The sequence below is a fragment of the Thalia democratica genome, chromosome 8, assembly GCF_965202585.1.
Source record: "Thalia democratica chromosome 8, ktThaDemo2.hap1.1, whole genome shotgun sequence".
Classification (NCBI taxonomy): Eukaryota; Metazoa; Chordata; class Thaliacea; order Salpida; family Salpidae; genus Thalia; species Thalia democratica.
Window position 1 is genome coordinate 49,069,383 of NC_139172.1, and position 21,557 is coordinate 49,090,939.

At 24.4% G+C, this 21,557-nt stretch overlaps 1 protein-coding gene across 1 annotated transcript; it reads right to left on the minus strand.

Annotated features, from left to right (window-relative positions):
• Nucleotides 1-879: 879 nt before the first annotated feature.
• On the minus strand, nucleotides 880-20,418 carry LOC145841857 (3-hydroxyisobutyryl-CoA hydrolase, mitochondrial-like). The gene is made up of 11 exons (XM_082949142.1): nucleotides 20,193-20,418; nucleotides 16,662-16,788; nucleotides 14,512-14,741; nucleotides 14,046-14,169; nucleotides 13,435-13,611; nucleotides 12,142-12,251; nucleotides 11,794-11,892; nucleotides 9,246-9,368; nucleotides 2,729-2,874; nucleotides 1,759-1,830; nucleotides 880-1,405 (listed from the first exon to the last, which is right to left on the minus strand). The coding sequence occupies exons 3-11, from the start codon at nucleotides 14,716-14,718 to the stop codon at nucleotides 1,297-1,299; spliced, it is 1,167 nt and encodes a 388-aa protein (XP_082805268.1). The 5' UTR covers nucleotides 14,719-14,741; nucleotides 16,662-16,788; nucleotides 20,193-20,418; the 3' UTR covers nucleotides 880-1,296.
• Between the last annotated feature and the right edge of the window lie 1,139 nt (nucleotides 20,419-21,557).

Here is a 21,557-nt window from a genome sequence, read left to right on the forward strand (position 1 = left end):
CTTGTTATGTAGAAACTAATTTGGAGTTTTAGAGCCAAACAGAAGTAAATTTTACTTTTGTAGACTCAAATCTACTAATTGCACTAACTAAAATTATTTTTTTTGTAATTTCAGAATTTCGCAGAAATTCTTGGTGTAAAAAATAAATTAAGTGCACATTCATACTCAAATGCATATAATTTATTTTGCATACACATTATTCAAAAAGTTGTTGCAGTTAAATTAACCATGCTACTAAATACAAGAAGTGAAAAATAACAAAGTTGTAAAACATGCAAATACAAATTTAATCACAACTTCAACTTAAAATCTTTTTATGCAATCTTTTAAACGTAAAGGTTTGTAAACCTTATAGTTTATTGAACGACAAAAAAGCGTTCAAAATATTCGGTCCTAGGACCTGGTGCACAAAGAACATTTCGATTAAGACTTTGGAACAAAAAAAAAAAAGTTTTAACCAAAATTTAATACTTTACATGTAAACGCAGCTTAAAATTCTAGATTTACTTACAATCCTGTTTTATAGACATTAGATGCATTTAAATGTTATACAAAACCATGAAGTTTTTGAAAAGTACAACTTAGCTTCTATATAAAACCTATAGTTAAACATATTTATATAAACCTACTAAACAAATGAAGATATTTGCTTGTAATTAAAACTGAACGTATAAACGACGATTTCACATTTGAAAATAGTGAAAAAAATTCATGTTAAAAAATAACATAACTTAACATTTTAATAAAATATACCATTTTTTAACTTGGAATCTAATTTCATTTATGTTAAAACCTTTTTGAAATAGTTTTTTTTTTTTTGTTTATGTATGGCATATTTACAGCAATTTATTTAAGTAAAAACAACAACTTATACAAGTGATAAATTTTATTCAAACTCATTATAAATAACTTTTTTTAACTAAAATTTATTTAACTAGATACCAACTTGTTATTAACTTTTATCAAACTTAATATTTTTGAGGTTTAAATATCTTCAATTAGAGTGAGTATCTTTATGCCAGGAAAATTTTAACAAATTAAAATATTTCAATAAAGAATTAAATTTCTAAATAATGTTCAGAATAACAGTGTATATGTAAAACTAAAATATTTCATATCTATTAATAAACGGAAACTTACTCTAAAATTGAGAAATTAAGTAAAATATATATATACTTTTTTTTTGTAAAAATTTCATTGTATCGACTATCACCAACAACTTAACTTAATTTTTTATCAGTTTTTATTATTATTTAATAACTTTTTTGTATATATATTATTTCTATTTTATTATATTCAAGCATCAGAAAGATCTAATTCTTCTACACCTTCAGGCATGACGAAGTAAGAATCGATTTCCTCCTGAGAAATTTCTGAAACTGATGGTGGGTTCCATTGAGGGTTCCTGTTGATTGTGACGTAATAATATAACATCGATAAAAATTATTTAATAAACTATTCGTTACTTACGACCAGTACAAAAAATAACTTATACTTCGTAGAAAATAAAAAGTTAGAAAGTAAAAGCAAATTTATTAGATAAGAGTTTTTAAGTTAGTTTCTATGTTATAGTTTTTGGTATTAAGTCATTATGATTTTTTCCTATTAACATGTATTTCTATAAAGGTTTAAATAAGTTTTTAAAAATATATACTTTTAAAGTTTGTATAGTAACCTTTTATTGTGAGAAAATTAACAAGCAAACTTATAAATTTATTAAAACAAATAAATTTAAGAAAATATGTTAATATAAATAACCTGTCTTTGTCAACAAGAAGGCTTCTAACTCCTTCAATGAAATCTCCTTTGCGAAGCATATTTGCAGAAATTCTGTAAATATAATGTTAATATAAAAACTGTATATTTTACTTTACAACTTAATAATTACATATAAAAATTAATAAGTTCAAGTAATATATTCAATTAAATTTCCATTTCTAAGCATGTTTGCTCATATTATAAAAACAAATTGCTTAATAACTTCAACATTTTTTTTTTAAGAAAGGTACAAGTTTAGAAGTTTAAAGCAGTAGTTCTTATTTAAACACACACTCTACTAACATTTAATCAGTAATAACATTTATTGGGATTTATTATTTTTTAAAGAAAAGTATCAACAATGTGTTACTACAACTGTGTTTTAAGTTGCTCAATACGTTTATTAATTACAACATATTAACAACACTTATATTTATATACCAATAAACTTAAAAAAAGCATTATAGAATTTATTTAATTTTTTAGAACAGTACACAAGCTACAGAAAATAAAATGTTTTATAAACTTAAATTATCGATAATACTTAAGATGTCAAGTTTTTTAAAACAAGTGATATCGCCTTGTAAGGACGACTTTGGCAGTTAGGAACAAAAACTGATATGAAGCGCAAAAAGGTTGATTAATGGTAAAGAGGTGATATCTGGTAAGAGAGGGGAGGTGACAATTTTATAAACTTACGTTTAGTGAATTATTATGAAAAAGAGTTTGGGAAATTCCATTCTAAATAAAAAAATTGTGAATAAATGATGTGTACTTTAATTCTAGTTGTAGATATTGCTAATAAGCAACTGAATTTTTAACTGAAATAGTTTTTACACAATTAAAGCAAGTACTCGAATAGATTTTCAGTGTACCATTTTTAAACATTCATAAAAAGGCCCCTGAATACGCAGTTTAAATTGTTTGTGGGATAGTGTGAAAATAATTACAAAGATACTTATTAATTAACCTTAATTCCATTTGAAGACATTCTTCCAATGGAAGCTGACTGCCTAGTTTTAGTTGTTTGTGGGTGACAGCCATGGACGTAGGCGACATTTTCATGAGAACTTTCAAAACTTCCCTGGCCCATTCAGTACCATCTGTTTCCAAATTCTGTGAAGTATTTGATACATTTATAATATTATATTAAGTTTTATATCTAACATATTATTTTATTATATTTCATCTGTTTCAAGATTCCGGACATTTAATGTTTGACAATGTTTTTATTCATTTAAAAGTATCTGTTTATAAATTTTGAGATATTTTTTTTAAAATATTATTCGATTATTTTTATTATCATATGTTGGTATTAGCAGCTATTGAGGTGTTTTTGCTACTGGATTTTTTACAATTGCACTACTTAATTACAAATTTTGAGCTTCATTTTACGAAATCTACACAAACAATTCCACATGAAAAAATACAAAGAAAAATAACTATTTGGTTTCATATTTGAAAAATGTTTTTTTTTCGCTGATTATAACTAAGAATGGTAGTAATTAGATGTTTAATGAAGTACTTTATATCTTATATTTAGATAGTTTTAATTTATTTCACAATGACTTGAAAGAAATTTGTTACAAGCAATTAAATTCTCCAAGTAACTGCTTCTCAACCTACAATCTATCAAATAAATTTTTGAGTTTATTCAAAATAATCCTAATAATTTAACTTTGTATACATTTGTAGTCTAGTTTGTCGACTAATTTAAACAATATTTACTAAATAAAACAAACTCGTTTAAGTTTGATTGAATTGCCTGCAAGCGTTTGCTTGTCTAAAATATCAACACGAAGTACAGGTACGATCGTTTAAAATATTAATAATTAGTTATTTTATTATATATTGAATCATATTTTTCAACTAAAATCAATTTGTTACGTCACAAATAAATTTACATTAAGCTGTATTGTTATACGGCTGTATTATTTTTATCATTATCATTAATCGTCGTTGAGTCAAACACTGTAAAAAAAAGTGAAATCATATTAACTTAGTTTAAAGACACATAACTAGTTTGGTTCTATAATAGTATCTATTTGCTATTTTTTCTTGGGTTTGATATATTCACGGTTGGTACTAATCAGATATATGATAAATAAAAAAAATATTGCAAATAAACTCTTTTGTTACTAGTAATAATTGTATATTTTCAATAGTTTTTATTATTATTTATAGACATTTATTAAAAATTATTATATTATTAATAGACATTTATTAAAAATTAACATCTTTTCAATCATAGTTTGTCAAGATAACATGTAAATACAAAGATTTATATTGTTTACTTTATCAAAATTTAAGATTTAATTTTACAATGTTAATTTTGGATTATGTTGAAAAGTAATACTTTTGATATAAATGCTTCGAGTTTAAACTTTTTATACATACTAAAAATAAATTTTAATTAACAATTGTCAGTTTTGTTAAAGTTGTTGCGAACTGGGTAAATCAATAATAATTTCTGGTATAGTTACCTGTCGTGCAAGTTTGCAACTAAAAATTTGAAATAACAATTTACAGCCAGCAATACATGTGCTCCACATTTGATACAATCAAGTTTTTTCATGCTGCTGAAAACACAATGTTTCAAAATTTTAACGGGAACTGTTTTATTAAAAACCTGGAATCAAAACTATTGACCATCGAAATTATGGGTAAACTTATCAAGTAATGTAAAACTGTAATAATTCAAGAAAATTTACTGGTTTGAACAGTTTATAATATTGTGCGAGCTATTTGCTCTTTAAAATGTTAATGCAGAATGGAGCAATGGTATGTTTACTTAGAGAATTAGTTTAAATTATTTGTGTTGATTCTATTTTTTCAACTAAAATTAATTCGTTACGTCACAAACCAATTCTCATGTCAGTTTGAAAATGAACGAAAAATTTAAAAAGTGCACAATTAACTGAAAAATTAGTATAGGATACACTGGTACTTTTAAAACCGTTGTTGTCAAAGTATTTTATAAGCAAAGTTTATATACGATCAATAATCTTTTAACATGAAAAAAATATCAATGCTAATATTTTAATACAAGAAAGGAACATCATGTACAGGGCGACGCGATTTTTGCATTTTTTAAAGATAATAGGGTTCAACATTAAAATTGTATTAAATTTTCAGTTTACACTTTTAAAATTTACCCATTCTCAAACATTTAAAACCTAATTTTGAAACCGCAGTTTATTTTCGCATCTTAACAGCATTTGACTGTAAATATAAATGGACGATATCATTTCCTAACGGAAAATGCGCGGTAAAATGACGAAAAAGTTAATGACTGATTGACCAGGAATGGGCCATTATTTTTCAAATCTATACTAATTCTAAATATTTAAGCGGAAAATTAAGAAGTTTGTGTACTAAGTATTCCAGATTAAGTTCAACACATTTATATTGTTATTACAAATATTTATTTCTTTTTTCAGTATACCAGTCGAATTATATTCAAAATTACTTTTTGCAAACTTATTTTAAAGTTAAGTTGGATGTGACAAATAAAAGACAAATATGAAAAGTAGAAAAAATAATTTATGTTACTTCAGCTACTTATGAGAATAATAACACTCACTTATAATGTGCTAAATACGTTAAAACTTTGAAACAAAGTAGAACTTATTACAAGCAGGTTTAAGTGACATTCAAAAGTAAATAATTAAACTTTAAATTTTGTTTGCTCAGTTCAGGGGTCGGCAGCCTTATGTAACTCGCGGGCCAATTTTCTTAGAAAAAATTGCTCGCAGGCCGCACTACTTAGAAAAAAACCTTCGAGGGCCGCATTTACTTAAAAAAAATTCTAGTATTCAGTAGAAAGATATTAATTAAGATCAAAAATATGATAAATTGAGCAATATTAGAGCACTTATAAAGAGTATTTACTGAATTAGGAGCCTAACTATAAGTTTTTATCACAAAATCTTTTATTTTCATTGGTTTTAAAATGTATACTTTTGGTTAAATAGGAGTTTGCAGGCCGCAGTTTGCCGACTCCTGGCTTAGTTACTTAAAGTGGACATTCTGAAAAAATAAAGATTTTATTCGGTACAAAAAAAAGTAAATAAATACTTTAATTCAACTCAAATATTTCAGTTTTTTATAGAGTTAACAGAATACAAATGGTACCACAACAGATTAGGACAATAAAACAAATACTTACCATGGCATAAATTAAAAAACAAATACTCAATCAAAAATTATGTATCAACTAAAACTAGTTACATAAGTTCATAATAGTTTACAGTCAAAATAACCGGAAGATTTAATGACGATAAGCACTTATAACAGATATTATTACTTACTATTTTTTTTATTTTGTAATTATGTAGTTTAATAAAGCGATTCGTTCGCTTGAAAATGAAAAACAAATAGTCAATGCAAAGTAAGTAAATGAACAGCGCAGCAGACATTGATGTAGAAGTTCAAATTTTTTCAATGAAAAATATTTCGTTACGTCATAAATAAATTCACATGTCGATTTGATAAATAAAAAGAAAAAAAAATTTCCAGATAATACGTACTGCTTGATAAAATTTTTGCTCTTTTCGCAATATAAAAAAAAACACAAAACAAATCTAAAAGATTATAACACTATATTATTTTTTAAATTTAGTACAAAGTAATGTCAATTTAAGTTGAGCAAATAAATAATGATAAAAATTACTCTTTAATTAAATACAGCAGCTGTTTTTGCTGAAACAAAACATTTACTTAGCAAAAATTATAAAGAGGAAAAAATACTAAAAATTTTATTATCATTAAATGTTTAATATATTTAAGTTCTTCAAAAAGTAGAACTTATTACAGCCGGTAAAATTATAAGTAAATATTAAGAATTTATTGTATACTTTGTTTGCTTACTTAAAAATTGCTTAAATAGAATATTCCGCAAAAATAACGAACACCAAGTATGGAAAAAAAATAACAAAAAAAAGTGTAATAGATAACCATTTTACTTAAATGTTTAATATTTTATACAACATTAATATATTATGATTAGTAGCATTTCATATTAAAGACATACATAACAAACTTGCTTATACCATATAATTAACATTCTAAAAAGTTAATTGCATATGACTAATATATTGACACAAATTATCCTTAATAATAAAATGCTAGCTACTTAAACTCGTAACTATTGGCAGGCAAATTTATTCATTGATAATAAAATACTGGACGATTCTCACATAGTAACTATTTGGTTGACTTCGAGCGCTATTGCTCGACTATAAATCAATTAACCGCCACTTACAGTAAATCAATTAACCGTCACTAATCATAATAAGTGTCTATTTGAAAATTTAAAAAAAATAATGCATTAAACATAATCTGTAATGCAATAAAAGTGAGTTATTTTTATTTTTTGCAACTTTATTAAAACGGCGGAAATTTAAGAGATAATAGCAGTAACTTAATAAGTTTCAGTACAAAAAATGTTGGTTTAAGCTGACCAAGTAATAAGTTTGAGAACTTATATTTTTATTGAAAATAGAAGTTTTATCATTTTAAACTGAAGTTTATTTATTTGAATATTATGAAATAATGTATTGATACCCTAGCTCATAAAGTTTATAACACATTTTTAACTTGAATAATTTATATACCGTTTCCAACTTAAAATCAATAGATTATTTATTTTGTTTTATATTTTGTTACAAAAAGTTTTTCAAAACTATACGAGTTTCATTCTTAAGTGATAAATTTTAAATGATATTAAAAAAATAATTGGTAAGTGGTAAGTGAATTAAAGTTTTTTTTTAAATATCATTTAAAATTTATCACTTGAGAATGAAACTCGTATAGTTTTGAAAAGCTTTGTGTAATAAAATATAAAACAAAATGAATAATCTATTGATATCAAGTTGCAAATGGTATATAAATACGTTCAAAAAACTTCCTATAACAGTAATTTGAATAAATTTTGAACTAGCAATATAAACTAAAACTTTATTACAAACAAGTTTAGGTGACCTTCCAAAAGTAAATATTTAAACTTTAATGTATACTTTGTTTGTTTAGCTAACAATTGCTTAAATAGAACATTATGGAACAAGAAAAAATATTAAGTATGCACAACAATTAGTGAAAATTTAATAAAAATTCAGTTTAAAATATAGCTCACTGTAACTCAAAGGTTAAATAAATCTTAATTTCAAATAGTGTTATTAAACTACTTACAGTAGCTTAGATAATTAAGAAATATTAAAATTGTTTATACCAAAGAGTAAAGAAAACACATCAAATTAAAATTCAGTAAATTTAATAAATTAGGACTAAGGTTTGACTGATTAGCATATTTACTGAGTCATCAAAATAACTTTATTTCATGATATTTTTAGTTCTTACTATTAAAACTTTATTTTTGATAATTTTTGTTATGCTTGGCTAAGGTGGGTTATAAATAAAAAAACTTCAAAAAAATTTGCTGACTCAGAAAATATGCAAATCAGACAGACTTTCAAGTACACATTCCAAAAAATTAAACAAAAACATCTTTAAGAAGACAAGTGTTAAAGGTAACCGTTTAATATTACCCTTTTATATGTTAACATTTAAGAGAGCATCTTCGTTCTCTTGAAAAAGTAAATAATTACGAAAAATCCTGTTTAATATGTTTTTGTTATTTTGGAAATAATATAGCGATTTAGTTTAGTTTATCGAGGTAAGTTATCTAGTTACGTCACAAACCAACTCATATATGTCGGTTTGATTTCACGAAATGCGTTATCGCTAACACTGATAATCAAGAAATCTTTTAGAACGTTTATTTCAAATAATTTCCAATCAGACTTTTAAAAACAATATGTTTTTGAATGGAAAAACTTTTACTTAAAATATTTAAAGCTACAAAATCTAAAGATAAATTATAGACTCAAAATTTTACCAGCTTCACATTATAAAACTAAATAGAATTATTTTTTTATCCAAGTTTATTATTTAAACCAAGTACATAAACATATTATAACATTTAAATATACTATAGAATTTATTTATTTGTTAAACTTACTTTGATAAAATTTTGTAAACTTTCATCTAAAAAGCACCTTACCATACTTTTCTTAAGTAAAAAATAATCAAAATAAATATCAAATACCAACTTCTACTACAGCTTGTACATTATCAGCTATGAAGCATCTTTCCATATATTTTTCATAATAAATATAATAATTAATATAAATACTTACTTTTATAACATCTTGTACATTATCAGCAATGAAACATCTGGCCATGTATTTTTCGTAATAATAAATATAATAACAATTATAATAATTAATATAAATTCTTACCTTAATTACATCTTGTACATTATCAGCTATGAAGCATCTTGCCATATATTTTTCATAATAATAAATATAATAACAAATATAAAAATTAATATAAATACTTACTTTTATAACATCTTGTACATTATCTGCTATGAAGCATCTTGCCATATATTTTTCATAATAAATATAATAATTAATATAAATACTTACTTTTATAACATCTTGTACATTATCAGCAATGAAACATCTGGCCATGTATTTTTCGTAATCTCTCAAGACAAGATAATCTCTTTCCCTACCTTCTTGGCAATTCATATGGTGTTTTCTTAACAACTGTGAAAATAAATTTCATTAAATTTTTTGTAGTTAGTTGTTTTATTTATTATTGCTTAAGTTAATATCTGTCTTGTTGACAATCATATGGTATTTTCTTATTAACTGTGAATTATAAATGTGTAAAACATTTTTATTATATATTACTAAATTGTTTGCTTGTATTAAAATTTTTTGGATTGAAATTGTTAATAAGATAAACAAATATGAATAAAGTATAAAGAAATTTTTAATTGGTTTTGAAAAGTTGCAAAATTAATTACGCATTAATAAAACAAAAATTTTAGCTTGAATTTTTTGTTAATAATTGATTTGTAAACACATAACTACAAGTTTAATTTATTCAACTTTAAAATTTATAACTTTTATATATGATGAACTTCTATTGTAAAATGATGACTTTGAAAACTGATAAATTTAGTAAAAAAAAAAGCATTATTTTTCTTGTTTATAACAACTTTTAACAGATTTAACTGAAAAATTTGTATGAATCATACATGAAACTCAAGTTTCACTACTGTTATGATGGTTAATTGAAAAACAGTTATACAGGAAATAAAAAATAGAATGTATTAAAAAATGCTTACTATCAATAAGTTGAATAAATATACTGTCTTACAACACCGGTAACAATTTTTATGTAAATTTAAACTTTTTAAATATATACTTGTTGATAAGTGTTCAAATCAGATTTGAGGTATAACTACAATTATTTTAACTTTTTTTTGGCTAAAATTATTAATTTAAAGTAGACAAACATGAAGTATTAAGAGATTTTTGGTTGGTTTTGAAAAATTGCATAAGTTTTCTGTTTAGAAGTATTACAACATAACAGCTTGAACTTTTGGTTAATAATTAATTCACAACTATAAGTTTAACTTATTCAACTTAAACACTTACAACTTTTTATATCATGAGCTTCAATGGTAAAATGGTAACTTTGAAAACTGATAAATTTAGTAAAAAAAATTTAAGCAATTTTTCTTGTATATGGCAACTTTTAACAGATTTAATACTGAAAATTTGTATGAATCATACATGAAACTCAAGTTTCACTTATGATACGATGATTAGTTGAAAAAACAGTTATACAGGAAATAAAAAATAGAATGTATTAAAAAATGCTTACTATCAATAAGTTGAATAAATATACTGTCTTACAACACCGGTAACAATTTTTATGTAAATTTAAACTTTTCAAATTTATACTTTAAACAAGTTTTCAAAACAGCTCAAGATATAGCTATAATTAACTTTGTTTGTACTTTTGGGAAATTATTGCAATCACATAATTAACAACAGAAAAAATTAGCTCATAAAACAAATCTTATGAGTATGTTGTATTGATCTTTATCACTAAAACTCATGCTTTAAAACAATGAACTCAAGTTAAATAATTTCCCTGTATACAAACTTAAGTATATAAAAGTAAACCAAAGTTCAATGTCTATGGTAAAGTTTACTTATAGCCAGTTTAAAATATTTAAACACTTAGACATAAAAACAATTTAAAAAGCTTATTTCTTGTAAAACAATTTTGAAAATTATATAGAAAATAATACTTTTGGACATTTATAATGGAATTAAATCTTAATGTCTTAAAACTTTAGTAAAATAAGTTACTTGAAAAATTTAAACACGTGTTTAATAGTCTATACAGATAAGAAAATTTAATTTTTATGTTAATAAATCGTAAATTTAAAAAAATAGAAGCATAAGATTAAAGCTTAGTAGAGTAAAATAACATTCTGCTTAAATAAAACTAACTTCTCAACCTAACATTAATATTTTATGTTTTCGTTTAAATTGAGGTGATTTACAAATTTTTAATGTAATTAAGCTTTATTATGAGATATATTAGTGAAAAAACATGAAACTAATAGTCTAAAGAACTTGATTTCTTTTGTAACGTGTTATTTTAGTATTCATAACTTCAAAAAAATCAAAAAGAAAACATTATATAGTTCTTTTTAAGTAGAAAGGTGGTAAAATAAATCGTATAAATAGTTTCTTTATTAAAACAAAAAACACAATTTTTACTATTAGAAGTAGAGTTTTCTTCAAGTTAATCAAGTGAAAAGTAAAAACAATTTATTACTTTTTATACAATTATGTTACGAAAACTAGGTAAAGAAACTTAAATTTATGTAAACCACAATACTAAGTTTTAATACTTTTAAAAAAATTCACTATAGTGTAAAAATTTTAACAGTTATGTAACAAAAGTTAAGAAACCAGAAGTTTTATAACACGCTAAAATCATTTAAATAAATTAAATAATAAGTTATTGAACAAGAGTCAAATCAAGCCGAGAAATGCGTTTTATATTTTTTATTGTCTTTTAGTATTGTCTAAAGAAATAAAACTATACACAAAACACCAGTAACAACACAAAAATATTAAATTAAAATTAATTCAAACTAACATCAGTGATGTCCTGTCTGGTCGGGTTGTCCAAATTAACCAAATCTTTTTCGACCTGTTCAAGTTGACTACTGTGGACCATTCTCGTGGCAATGCCAGCCTAAACAAATCATTATATAAATCAAATAACTATATAGTTAAGTGATATCATTCTTTGCAAAAACAATAAATTAGTAGAACTAGTTGAAAAAAGAAATGTTACTTTCTGCCAATAGTTGCATCTATTTTAAAGAATTAAAAAATCTGGGATGATTAGTGCTTTCATTGGTACAAAGTTTAGAAGTGGGAAAAATAGACAAAATTTTTTTTTGTTGGTTGAAAATAAAAATGTTTATTTTATACATAATACCTTGTAAACGTCCCTGCCCTTCAAACGGAATCCGGACATGGCCAGGTACATGCCAAGATGGAGGGAGAGGCGAGGAAGGAAGTAAGAACCACCTACGTCAGGGTACAGACCTGGAAAGAAAAATATTGAAACTTAAATTATTTTAATTGTAAACAAACTGCATGCAGGGTTGCAGGGTTGCAAATTATATATATTTTTTGCATGTTACAGGGTTGCCATCAGTTTTTTTCAAAAAATTTTCCAGGTTTTCCAAATTTTATCCAGGTTTTTAAAAGTACACATTTTTGGGTTTATTTTTAACTTAAAGTTAAGTTTAAGGTAAGATGCTTTTTTAAATAGTATAAAAACATTGAAAAGGTGCTGTAGATATGAATATGTTAACATTGAAAGGCTACTTTAAATATGCTTTTTTTTAAACTTTTGATGATGACAAAAATAGTTTATTTATATGATAGAATGTTTGAGTCAAATCGAAATTTTACTACTGAACATGTGAAAATTGTTAAAATTACAGGTTTTTCCAGGATTCCAGGTAAAGTGGTAACCCTGATGATATGACTAGAAAACCAAATACTAATTACTAACTTCCTTGCTTTTGACGAAACTATGTGAAACTTTAATAAAAAAAACTTAAACAAAATAAGAATCAAGATTTATAATCAAGTAGAAGATAAACAAAACTTATAATATCAAGCTGTTTTAATATTTGTATAGCATTTAATTGTTTTATATATTAATTTCGGACTAAAAATACTCTAAACTAAAGGTTATTACAAATTCAAACACAGATAATTTTAACCGTAAATAAATAAAACTATGTGTAAAGAAAAATATTCTAAAATGTGATATAAAAAATGGTTTGAAAGTATACGGTTCTAAATTTATTAAAGGATGTAATTATGGCTTATAAGTAAAGCTTTAATTAAAATAAAATGAGGTAAGTTTAAATAAACTAACAATTTCTTACAGTATTAACATTAAGATGTGTTTGAACAACAACTTTATTACAATAAGACGTAACACTAATTAATTTAAAAAATAATTTTTCAGTTTAATAAAGTAATTTTAGCAGATATAAAATATTTTATAAACTAAACTATCAATGAGTAATATAAAATACTAAACAAGAGCTGTTTCAGACAAAGCAATATTTGTCTTACAGTAAAAACAGAACAAAGTAAAAAAAAAACAGTTCACTTACCAATAGCAGTTTCAGGCATAGCGAACATGGTTCTCTCAGTACAAACAATATACAAAACAAAATAATATATTTATTATTATACAAAAACTTACCAATAGCAGTTTCAGGCATGGCGAACATGGTTCTCTCAGTACAGACTCTTTCGTCTCCATGCACAGACAAGCCGACACCACCACCCATGCAGATACCATCTATGAGTGCAATGTAAGGTACATCGCATGTTGCAATGCGGTAGTTTAACTTGTACTCCTCACGGAAGAAGGTCTCTCCTGGAGAATGATAACATTTAAATTGTGTATATCTAGATATATTGTTATTTGTTATGTTTTATATAATTAGTCTACAATACAATTATATCAGTGCTTTATAAATAAGGTACGTTACATGTTGCAATTATGTAGTTAAGCTTGTATTCTTCTCTGAATAACGTTTTTCCTATAACAAGAGACGTTAGACATGTAAAATTTAAGAGTCAGGACTTAACTTTTTGTTGTTATATTTTTGGTATATGGATAAAGATCATTAAATTCAATAAATTTGTAACAACTTTGTAAAGCCAGTGAGTATTTTGCCACAATACTATGAAATATTTAAATGTTCGAAATCACAAAAAAATTATATTGAGTAACTGTAAAATAAAGTTTAATAACTAATCTATACATGTATCGAAATAATTATTTAATACTATGATTCTAATCAAAACCTGCGAGATAGTTTTCTTGTTTAGCTTGCTTGGTGACATCGACAATATCTCCTCCAGCACAAAATGATTTTTCACCTGCCCCTTTCATAATGATCATTGTGGTACTAGGGTCCTTTTCCCATTCCTGTAAAAACAATAACGAAAAATATAGATAATTAATTTATAATAACAATAACAATAATTCTAAATAATTTTCGTACTATCATTACAGTTCTAGCACCTTTTTCCCATTCGTTATGACCATATTTTATATAACAAACAACTGTGTACTGAAATATTTTTGCTCCTAAATTATTATAAGGTACTGGGATATTTTCACTTTACTATTTTCATCATGAGGACAAAATTATTCATCTCTAGAAGAAATTCAAAAAGCTTTTTGTAGAAAACTAGTTGATAAAAAAAAAAAAATTTGAAAAGTTTTTTCTAAATATAATTTATTTATAAAGTCATGAAACGAACTCACTCCAATCTGAGGGTATATTTTGTTGACCATGCTAAGATTCAACGCGTTCAAAGCTTTGGGCCTGTTCAGTGTTATTATGCCCGCCCCGTTAACTTTCTCAAACAACACGTCATCATCTGCGTTAAGTAAGTGATGTGACGTCATAATAGTACGCTTGAGCGAACAGTGGGATGAGATTTGACGCAATCTGGTTATGGCTGAGTTCATTGTTTGGTGGTTTTAGTTGTAATCTGAAAATTTCAAAACTATTATATTGCATCTATTTTGCACTTTTGAAAACTATAGTTGGTATTAAAAAGTATATTATGTTTTTCATTGGTTATTATTATTTTCTAATAGTATTAGACAGGGCTTGCGGAATAAACTAAAAAGCCTGGTATTAAAAATATTCAAGGTTGCCAAACTTTTTCACATAATTTCTCCAGGTTTTCAAAATTACACGCTTTAGGGTCTTTTTTTATTTTAAAATAACTTTTAAGCTAAAAAAAACTGTGTTAAATAGTATAACGACATATAAAAGATATGTTATAGCTTCTTTAGATATGTCTTTTAAGAAGAATTTTTTTGATGATGACAAAAATTTTAATCCATGATAGATTTTTTGTGTCAGATCGAAATATTACTACTCAACATGTAAAAGTTGTTTAAAATTTCTGGTTTTTCCCAATTTTTTTAATGATTTTTGTAAAAAATTCCAGGTTTTTTAGTAATTTTTGTTTAAAATTACAGGTTTTTTTCAAAATTGCTCAAATTCTAGGTTTTTTGGCAACCCTGAGTATTGTTTGGTAGTAGTTTCAGTTGTAAAATTGTCTTGAAAAATGTCTGAGTTAAAACAGAATAATTAGATTTGATAAAGTATATGTAATTTATTGTAAGTTAAAACTAAACATAAATTCAAAAAGTAATAAATAATGCTTACTTTTTAAATGTCACTCTTAGTTTCAAAATATGCAAGTTTTGAGATAAAAAACTGATACAGTTAAATTTTTCTGTTGTACTGCATGAGTTTGGTGAAAAGGGGAAAAACTTTAAACTTTGATATTTTAAAATTAAGAGAAAACTATTTAATAGTAAAAGTTTATATAGTATTTACTAAGCTACAAAATGCTTTTTACAGATTAAAAAAATTCAAAATATTTATTTAGATATAGCCGGTCAAAGTCAGAGGCAACAATAGGTTCCTTATGGGAGGCGAAAACTAAAACGGCAAAACTAGACTATTTCACTAAAAATCTATCTTCTCCTACGTTTTCGGAGATAATTACCTCAAATTTTCAGGACATGTTCCTTGATACATTTAGAAAATTCTGTCAGAAGAAATTTTTAAAAAATTAAAAAATATAAAAAATTATATAAAAAATAAACAAAAAAACAGTTTTTTTTTTTATAAAAATTTAATTTTTTATTTTTTTAAATTCTGTTCCGACAGAATTTTCTAAATATTGCAAGGAACATTTCCTGGAAATTTGAGGAAGTTATCTCAAAAAACGTAGGAGGAAATAGATTTTTAGTGATTTCTAGTTATTTGCCGTTTTAGTTTGCGCCTCCCATAAGAAACCTATTGTTGCCTTTGACTTTGACGGGCTATATCTCAAAAATTATTTTGAATTTTTTAAATCTGTATAAAGCATATCTTGTAGCTTAGTAAAAACTATATAAAATAAGACAAAAAACCAAAAAAGGGTGTTTCCCCCCTATGCCCTTATATATTTTAGTTAAATTTGCACATTGTATATTGATTATATTGTTAGGTAAAAAAAAAACAACTTTTAAAGTACTTTTCATAGATTTATAGCCGCCTTAGTTTGAATGAAACAAACTTGAGTTAAATCTAAAAGATAATAAAAAAATTTATTCTTTGAATAGTATTTGTCTTACAGAGAAAATGTAAGTAGAAACTACTTTAATATGATCAGATTTTTTTTAATTTTAATTAAAATTCTTAAATAGACGTGTTGTATTTATAAAATTGTTATTGAAAATCTGAGAGTAATATGCGAAAAATGAATTATTTTTCAAAATTATAAGTACGTTAAAAATTTAAAAGAAAAAGTATTTTATGGTTCATTTTCTTACATTTTTTAAAACTTTTAACATACTAAAAGTAACTAATAATAAAAAAACATTATCAAACTCAAAAACATACTAACAAGATTCTAAATTTGATCACTAGCTCTAATTTCGTCTCTGATTTGTTTGTAGTAGAATTTCTTCTCTTTTTCAATTTGAAGTTGTAGAAAATAAAAAAATGTTAAAGCTGTTGGTATACCTATAGCCCTGTTTGTACAAATTTATATGGTGAATTTGTGAAAACAATATTAATATACTGTAAATACAGAAAAAAAAAAAATTGTTGTAATAATTGTTTTATATTAATAAAAATGTTCTTTATGGTGAAATTTGAAAGTATAAATATTTATTTTCTTTTATTTAATATTTAAATTAAAATGTTTGTTTTTTTATACTTCTGAAAATTATAGACATACTCAATAATGGTGTAACATCAATAGGCTTAGCTTGTAAAACTTATATTTAAGAACTTTAATTTTAATCTATTTTTATCATAAAAACTTAAAAAGGATCAATAAAAATAAAAAAAAAAAAACTTTGCTTGATATGTACCTTGTACATATTTAATACATAGTTTGAGTTGATATTTTGTACATATAACTTAAGGTTAAGTTTTTTTTTTACTTATATTTATGTTAATTGATCAAATTTGATAAAAATATATTCAGGGTTGCCACTCGTTTTTTCAAAAAATTTTCCAGGTTTTCAAATTTCTTCCAGGTTTTTAAAAGGTTTAAAGTTAAGTTTAAGGTAATGTTGTTTTTCTATAAATAAAAATTTGATGATGACAAATTACTTTTCTTTATATGATAGATTTTTTGAGTCAAATCGAAATTTTACTAAAGAACATGTGAAAATTGTTAAAATTCCTTTTTTTTTTAGTAATTTTCGTTCAAAATTACAGGTTTTCTAGGTTATTTCTTTAAATTTCTTAAATTCCAGGTTTTTCAAGGTAAAGTGGCAACCCTGCCTATCATAACAATGAAAATACTAGTCTCTTTAGTAAGAAAATCTTAATACTTTAAATATTATATGTATTTAACAAACTTTAGTGTATAAAAATCATGACATGACTCATATAATACTTTATTTCTATTAGTAGTTTAAAAAAAATTTCTATAGTGTTACTATAGTTCTATTTAGTTGCAAATACAATTGGTTTTGTTTTTTTTTTAATCTTCAACTTTAATAAAATCAAAGTTAAGTTCAATTGATTTTGGTCAAATGTTATCTTAATATTGCAGGAAAAAATATAAAAGAATATTACAACAAATAAAAATAATAGAAACTTTCTATTAACAACAAAAACCATGGTAACTATGTAGAAAAAATAAATTTGAGGAAACATAACTTTAAAACACAACAACACATATTATATGTATATATTAAGTTAAACAAATAAATAATACTTAATAATTTGTATATTCTTATTACACTATTGTAAAAAACTTGATTCAAATTTTACAAACAATATCATTCAGAAATACCAACATTCCTTAAAAACAAACACATAAATTCAAATTGTTATAGAAAAACCATAGTGTAAATAAAGTACTTAGGCCACAATTTATAAATTAAGCCAGGGATTGGCAAACTGCAACATTCAGAGAGTAAAAGTGCGGCCAACAAGCGTGTTTTTACTTTAAGTGGAATCTGCCCCATGAAAAATAAAACTCTGGCCCACAAAAGGTAAAAAGCAACCAGGGAGCTTGTAAAATTTCGAAAATACACTAGGTATTCTGAAATAAAGATGAGCAAAAAAGGTCTTAGGTAGATTTCATGGTAATCGCATAATTTATAATAGATATTTCGGGTAAAATTTATACAACTTATACGGCGCACAAGTATCTTCATTTTCAAAATTGGCAAATGCCTGTTGACCCATGCAAAAACTTAAACTTTTCATAAGAGGAAAAGTTTACAATACATTTATTATACTACTAGCAAACATGTAGGTTAAAATTTAGCATAAAAGTTGTGAATTTTAAAATTAAAAGCTTAAAAGTTCATACATTATCATATTGTAGTTCAATTTGTATAGCTTAATAAACAGTTCAAACAAATAAAGTATTTTTAATTTAATTTGATAAATCATATCTTTTTCTTTTTCGTTTTCAGAAAAAAAACTAGTTAACATTCTCACTTTGTTTATAATCTTCATAACTTTGTATTTTTAAGATGGTTAAAAATGTTATCTGAAATTAAAAAAAACATATAGTAATTATTGTCTCAAATTCATCTGAATAGAAGTTTTTTTAGATAATTTATTTGGTATTTAATAGAAACTAAATTTATACAATCAAAATACTATTTAAATAAAATTATTTTTCAAAAATACGAAATTTTCATAAATGTTATTGTAAGAAAGAACAGAACATTTATCCTTACAGTTTTTTATCACTATTAAAACTATTAGAACTTTATATAAAACTTATTAAATCTTTTATTTCTAATTATGATCTTTCTTTAAAAAATAAATCTGAAATATAAGACCAGAAAATGTTATGTTGTTAATTAATTGTAACACACTATTAAATAAAAGCAAGCATCAGTTCATTTAAAAAAATTAGTTCTAACTATTTATTTTAGTTAACTTAAAAGTTAGTGCAAAAATCTATTAAACTGCATCTAAAAATTTTCTTTGGTAAAAAATTTAATACATATGAATATCATCTATATTAGGGGTTGGCAAGCAGAAGTAACCATTTAATTTAATTTTAATTTATTTAATATAAGTTGGTTTTTAAAGAAATATTTAAAAATTTTAGTGTTGATTTTAAAAGACAATGTACCACCTAAAGTTTTTTTTTTCCAAAAAAAATTGGCAAGCATTTATATTTTTAAGCACAGCATATTTTTCCCTTTTTTAACTTGCCAACCCCTGATCCTAACTAAGCAACTTGTTTACAGTTGATTTAAATTGTGTAATTCAAAACAAATTTCTTATTTAAATTAAAAAAAATTGTACTACAATTAAAAAGAAAAGCTTGAGGAAACTAATTAGTTACAAAGCATGCTATATAATCAAAATATTTTGTGATGGTAACCATTAAAAAGTATTTGCAAAAATATGATTACAGAACATGCATATGACTACTTGATTTATGTTTAATAACAAGAGTCAAATAAATATAAAGTTTTAGTTATTAAAAGTTTAGCAAGACTTAAAACAGAATATTTTACAGACCAACAAAAATTTGTTAAAACAAGTTTCATAAACAATTAAGATTATTCATTTAACTTGATAAGGTATAACAGTTATATATGTGTTAAAACTACTTTTAGCACACTGAGTTATACCAAAAACTATTTGGTGTATTTTTATAAACACACCAAATACAAAATAGAAATAAAAAAGTGCATTTTCTATTTATCATAAAATTCATGGTAAAACTTTAATATTAATTTAAAAACAATTTTTTTTATATTTGCAGTCTTGATAGTTTAGCTTAAATTAATGAGCAAAATAATATTTAAAAATTCTCATTTTTAAACTATCTAATAATGAAAGTTAAACAACACTTATGCACGCACAATAATAATCTTAATGTATACAATTAGTTTTAGTTTTGTTTCATCAAATGATAAAAAATATTAATTTCAAAATTTACCAGAAGGTTCCAACCAGCTTGTATCTGTTCCAAGTGACCTTGTCCGATTCAACCTTCCTGAAAGGAACCTCAGGCCTCTTACCAATTTCTTTGACGAGCTCAGGAGCTTTTAAACTTTCAGAAATTACTTTGTTTTCACCAATGCTTTCAGTTACTTGCTTCAGTGTATTCTTGTTGAGCAAGCGTGCAAATAATCTTGCCATTTAAAACAAAAGCACTACACAAACAAGCTGAAAAAATGAAATTAAAAGCACAAAACAAATTAAACTCAAAAATTAGTTGTGATTAGAGGTCTTGAAAAATTGTAATTTTAGTGAAACACTCACAAATTAATCATGAGAAAAATGTTGATTAACCATAAATGAATTGTTTACAGAAAATCTAGTAGAACTTATCAAAATAAAAATTAACTATATAAAATAATAATCATCTGTCTTCAACTGTTGCCACCCCTACTCTAAGGTTTTATGAATTTTAATTGTGCTTAAAACTTAAGGTTGCAAATAAAGAAAAAACAGCCAATTCATTATATCTAAAAAGTAGACTGAGTTTATGACAAATAAATTAGAATGAAAATTAAGGTCAAAAATTGAAAAAAATAAAATAAAAAAGTAGTTTTTAAAATAAAACGCATAATTTTTAAGAAACAAGTTACAAGATTTTGGAGTCACAAAAACTAGTGTCAGATTTAGGAAACAAGTTCAAACTATTTCAATAAAACCAACAGTAAAGTTGTAGATTATAAGATCAAAACCCACACACAACAACTAAACAAAAAATGTGTTTTGCAAGTAAAACTAGCCAGATTTTTACAAGTAACTTTATAAGAATTCAAACTACACTGAGTTTTTTAATTTAAACTAAGCTGAGCCTGTGACAACCTTATCAACTATAAAAAAGGAAATTTGGTATAATTAATAAATAGATTAAACTTCAAAATACAAAAATTACATTAATCAAATTAAATACAAAAGCAATGTTCTTAATTTTATTTCATAATCTTTTTCACAAAAATATTTATCACATGAACTTAAAACTGTTTTTAATCAAATGTCATGTAACAAAAATGGTTGAACTTGTGACTTTTATTTAAGGGCTAAGAAGGGGGGTCCACCTTGATTTTTACAAGTTGGTCTTACTTTATAGAGTTTTATCTGAGCTATCAGACATTTTTATCTGCTTGAAAAATTTTAAGTTACTTTAGAGATGTGAGTGATCAAATTTGGTGACCTCAATAGGTTCCTAATGGAAGGTGCAAACTAAAAACACAAAAAAAAAACGTTTCACTAAAAATCTATCTTCTCCTTCATTTTTTAAGCAATCTTCTTCAAATTTTCACAGAAAGTGTATTATTAAATTTTAAAT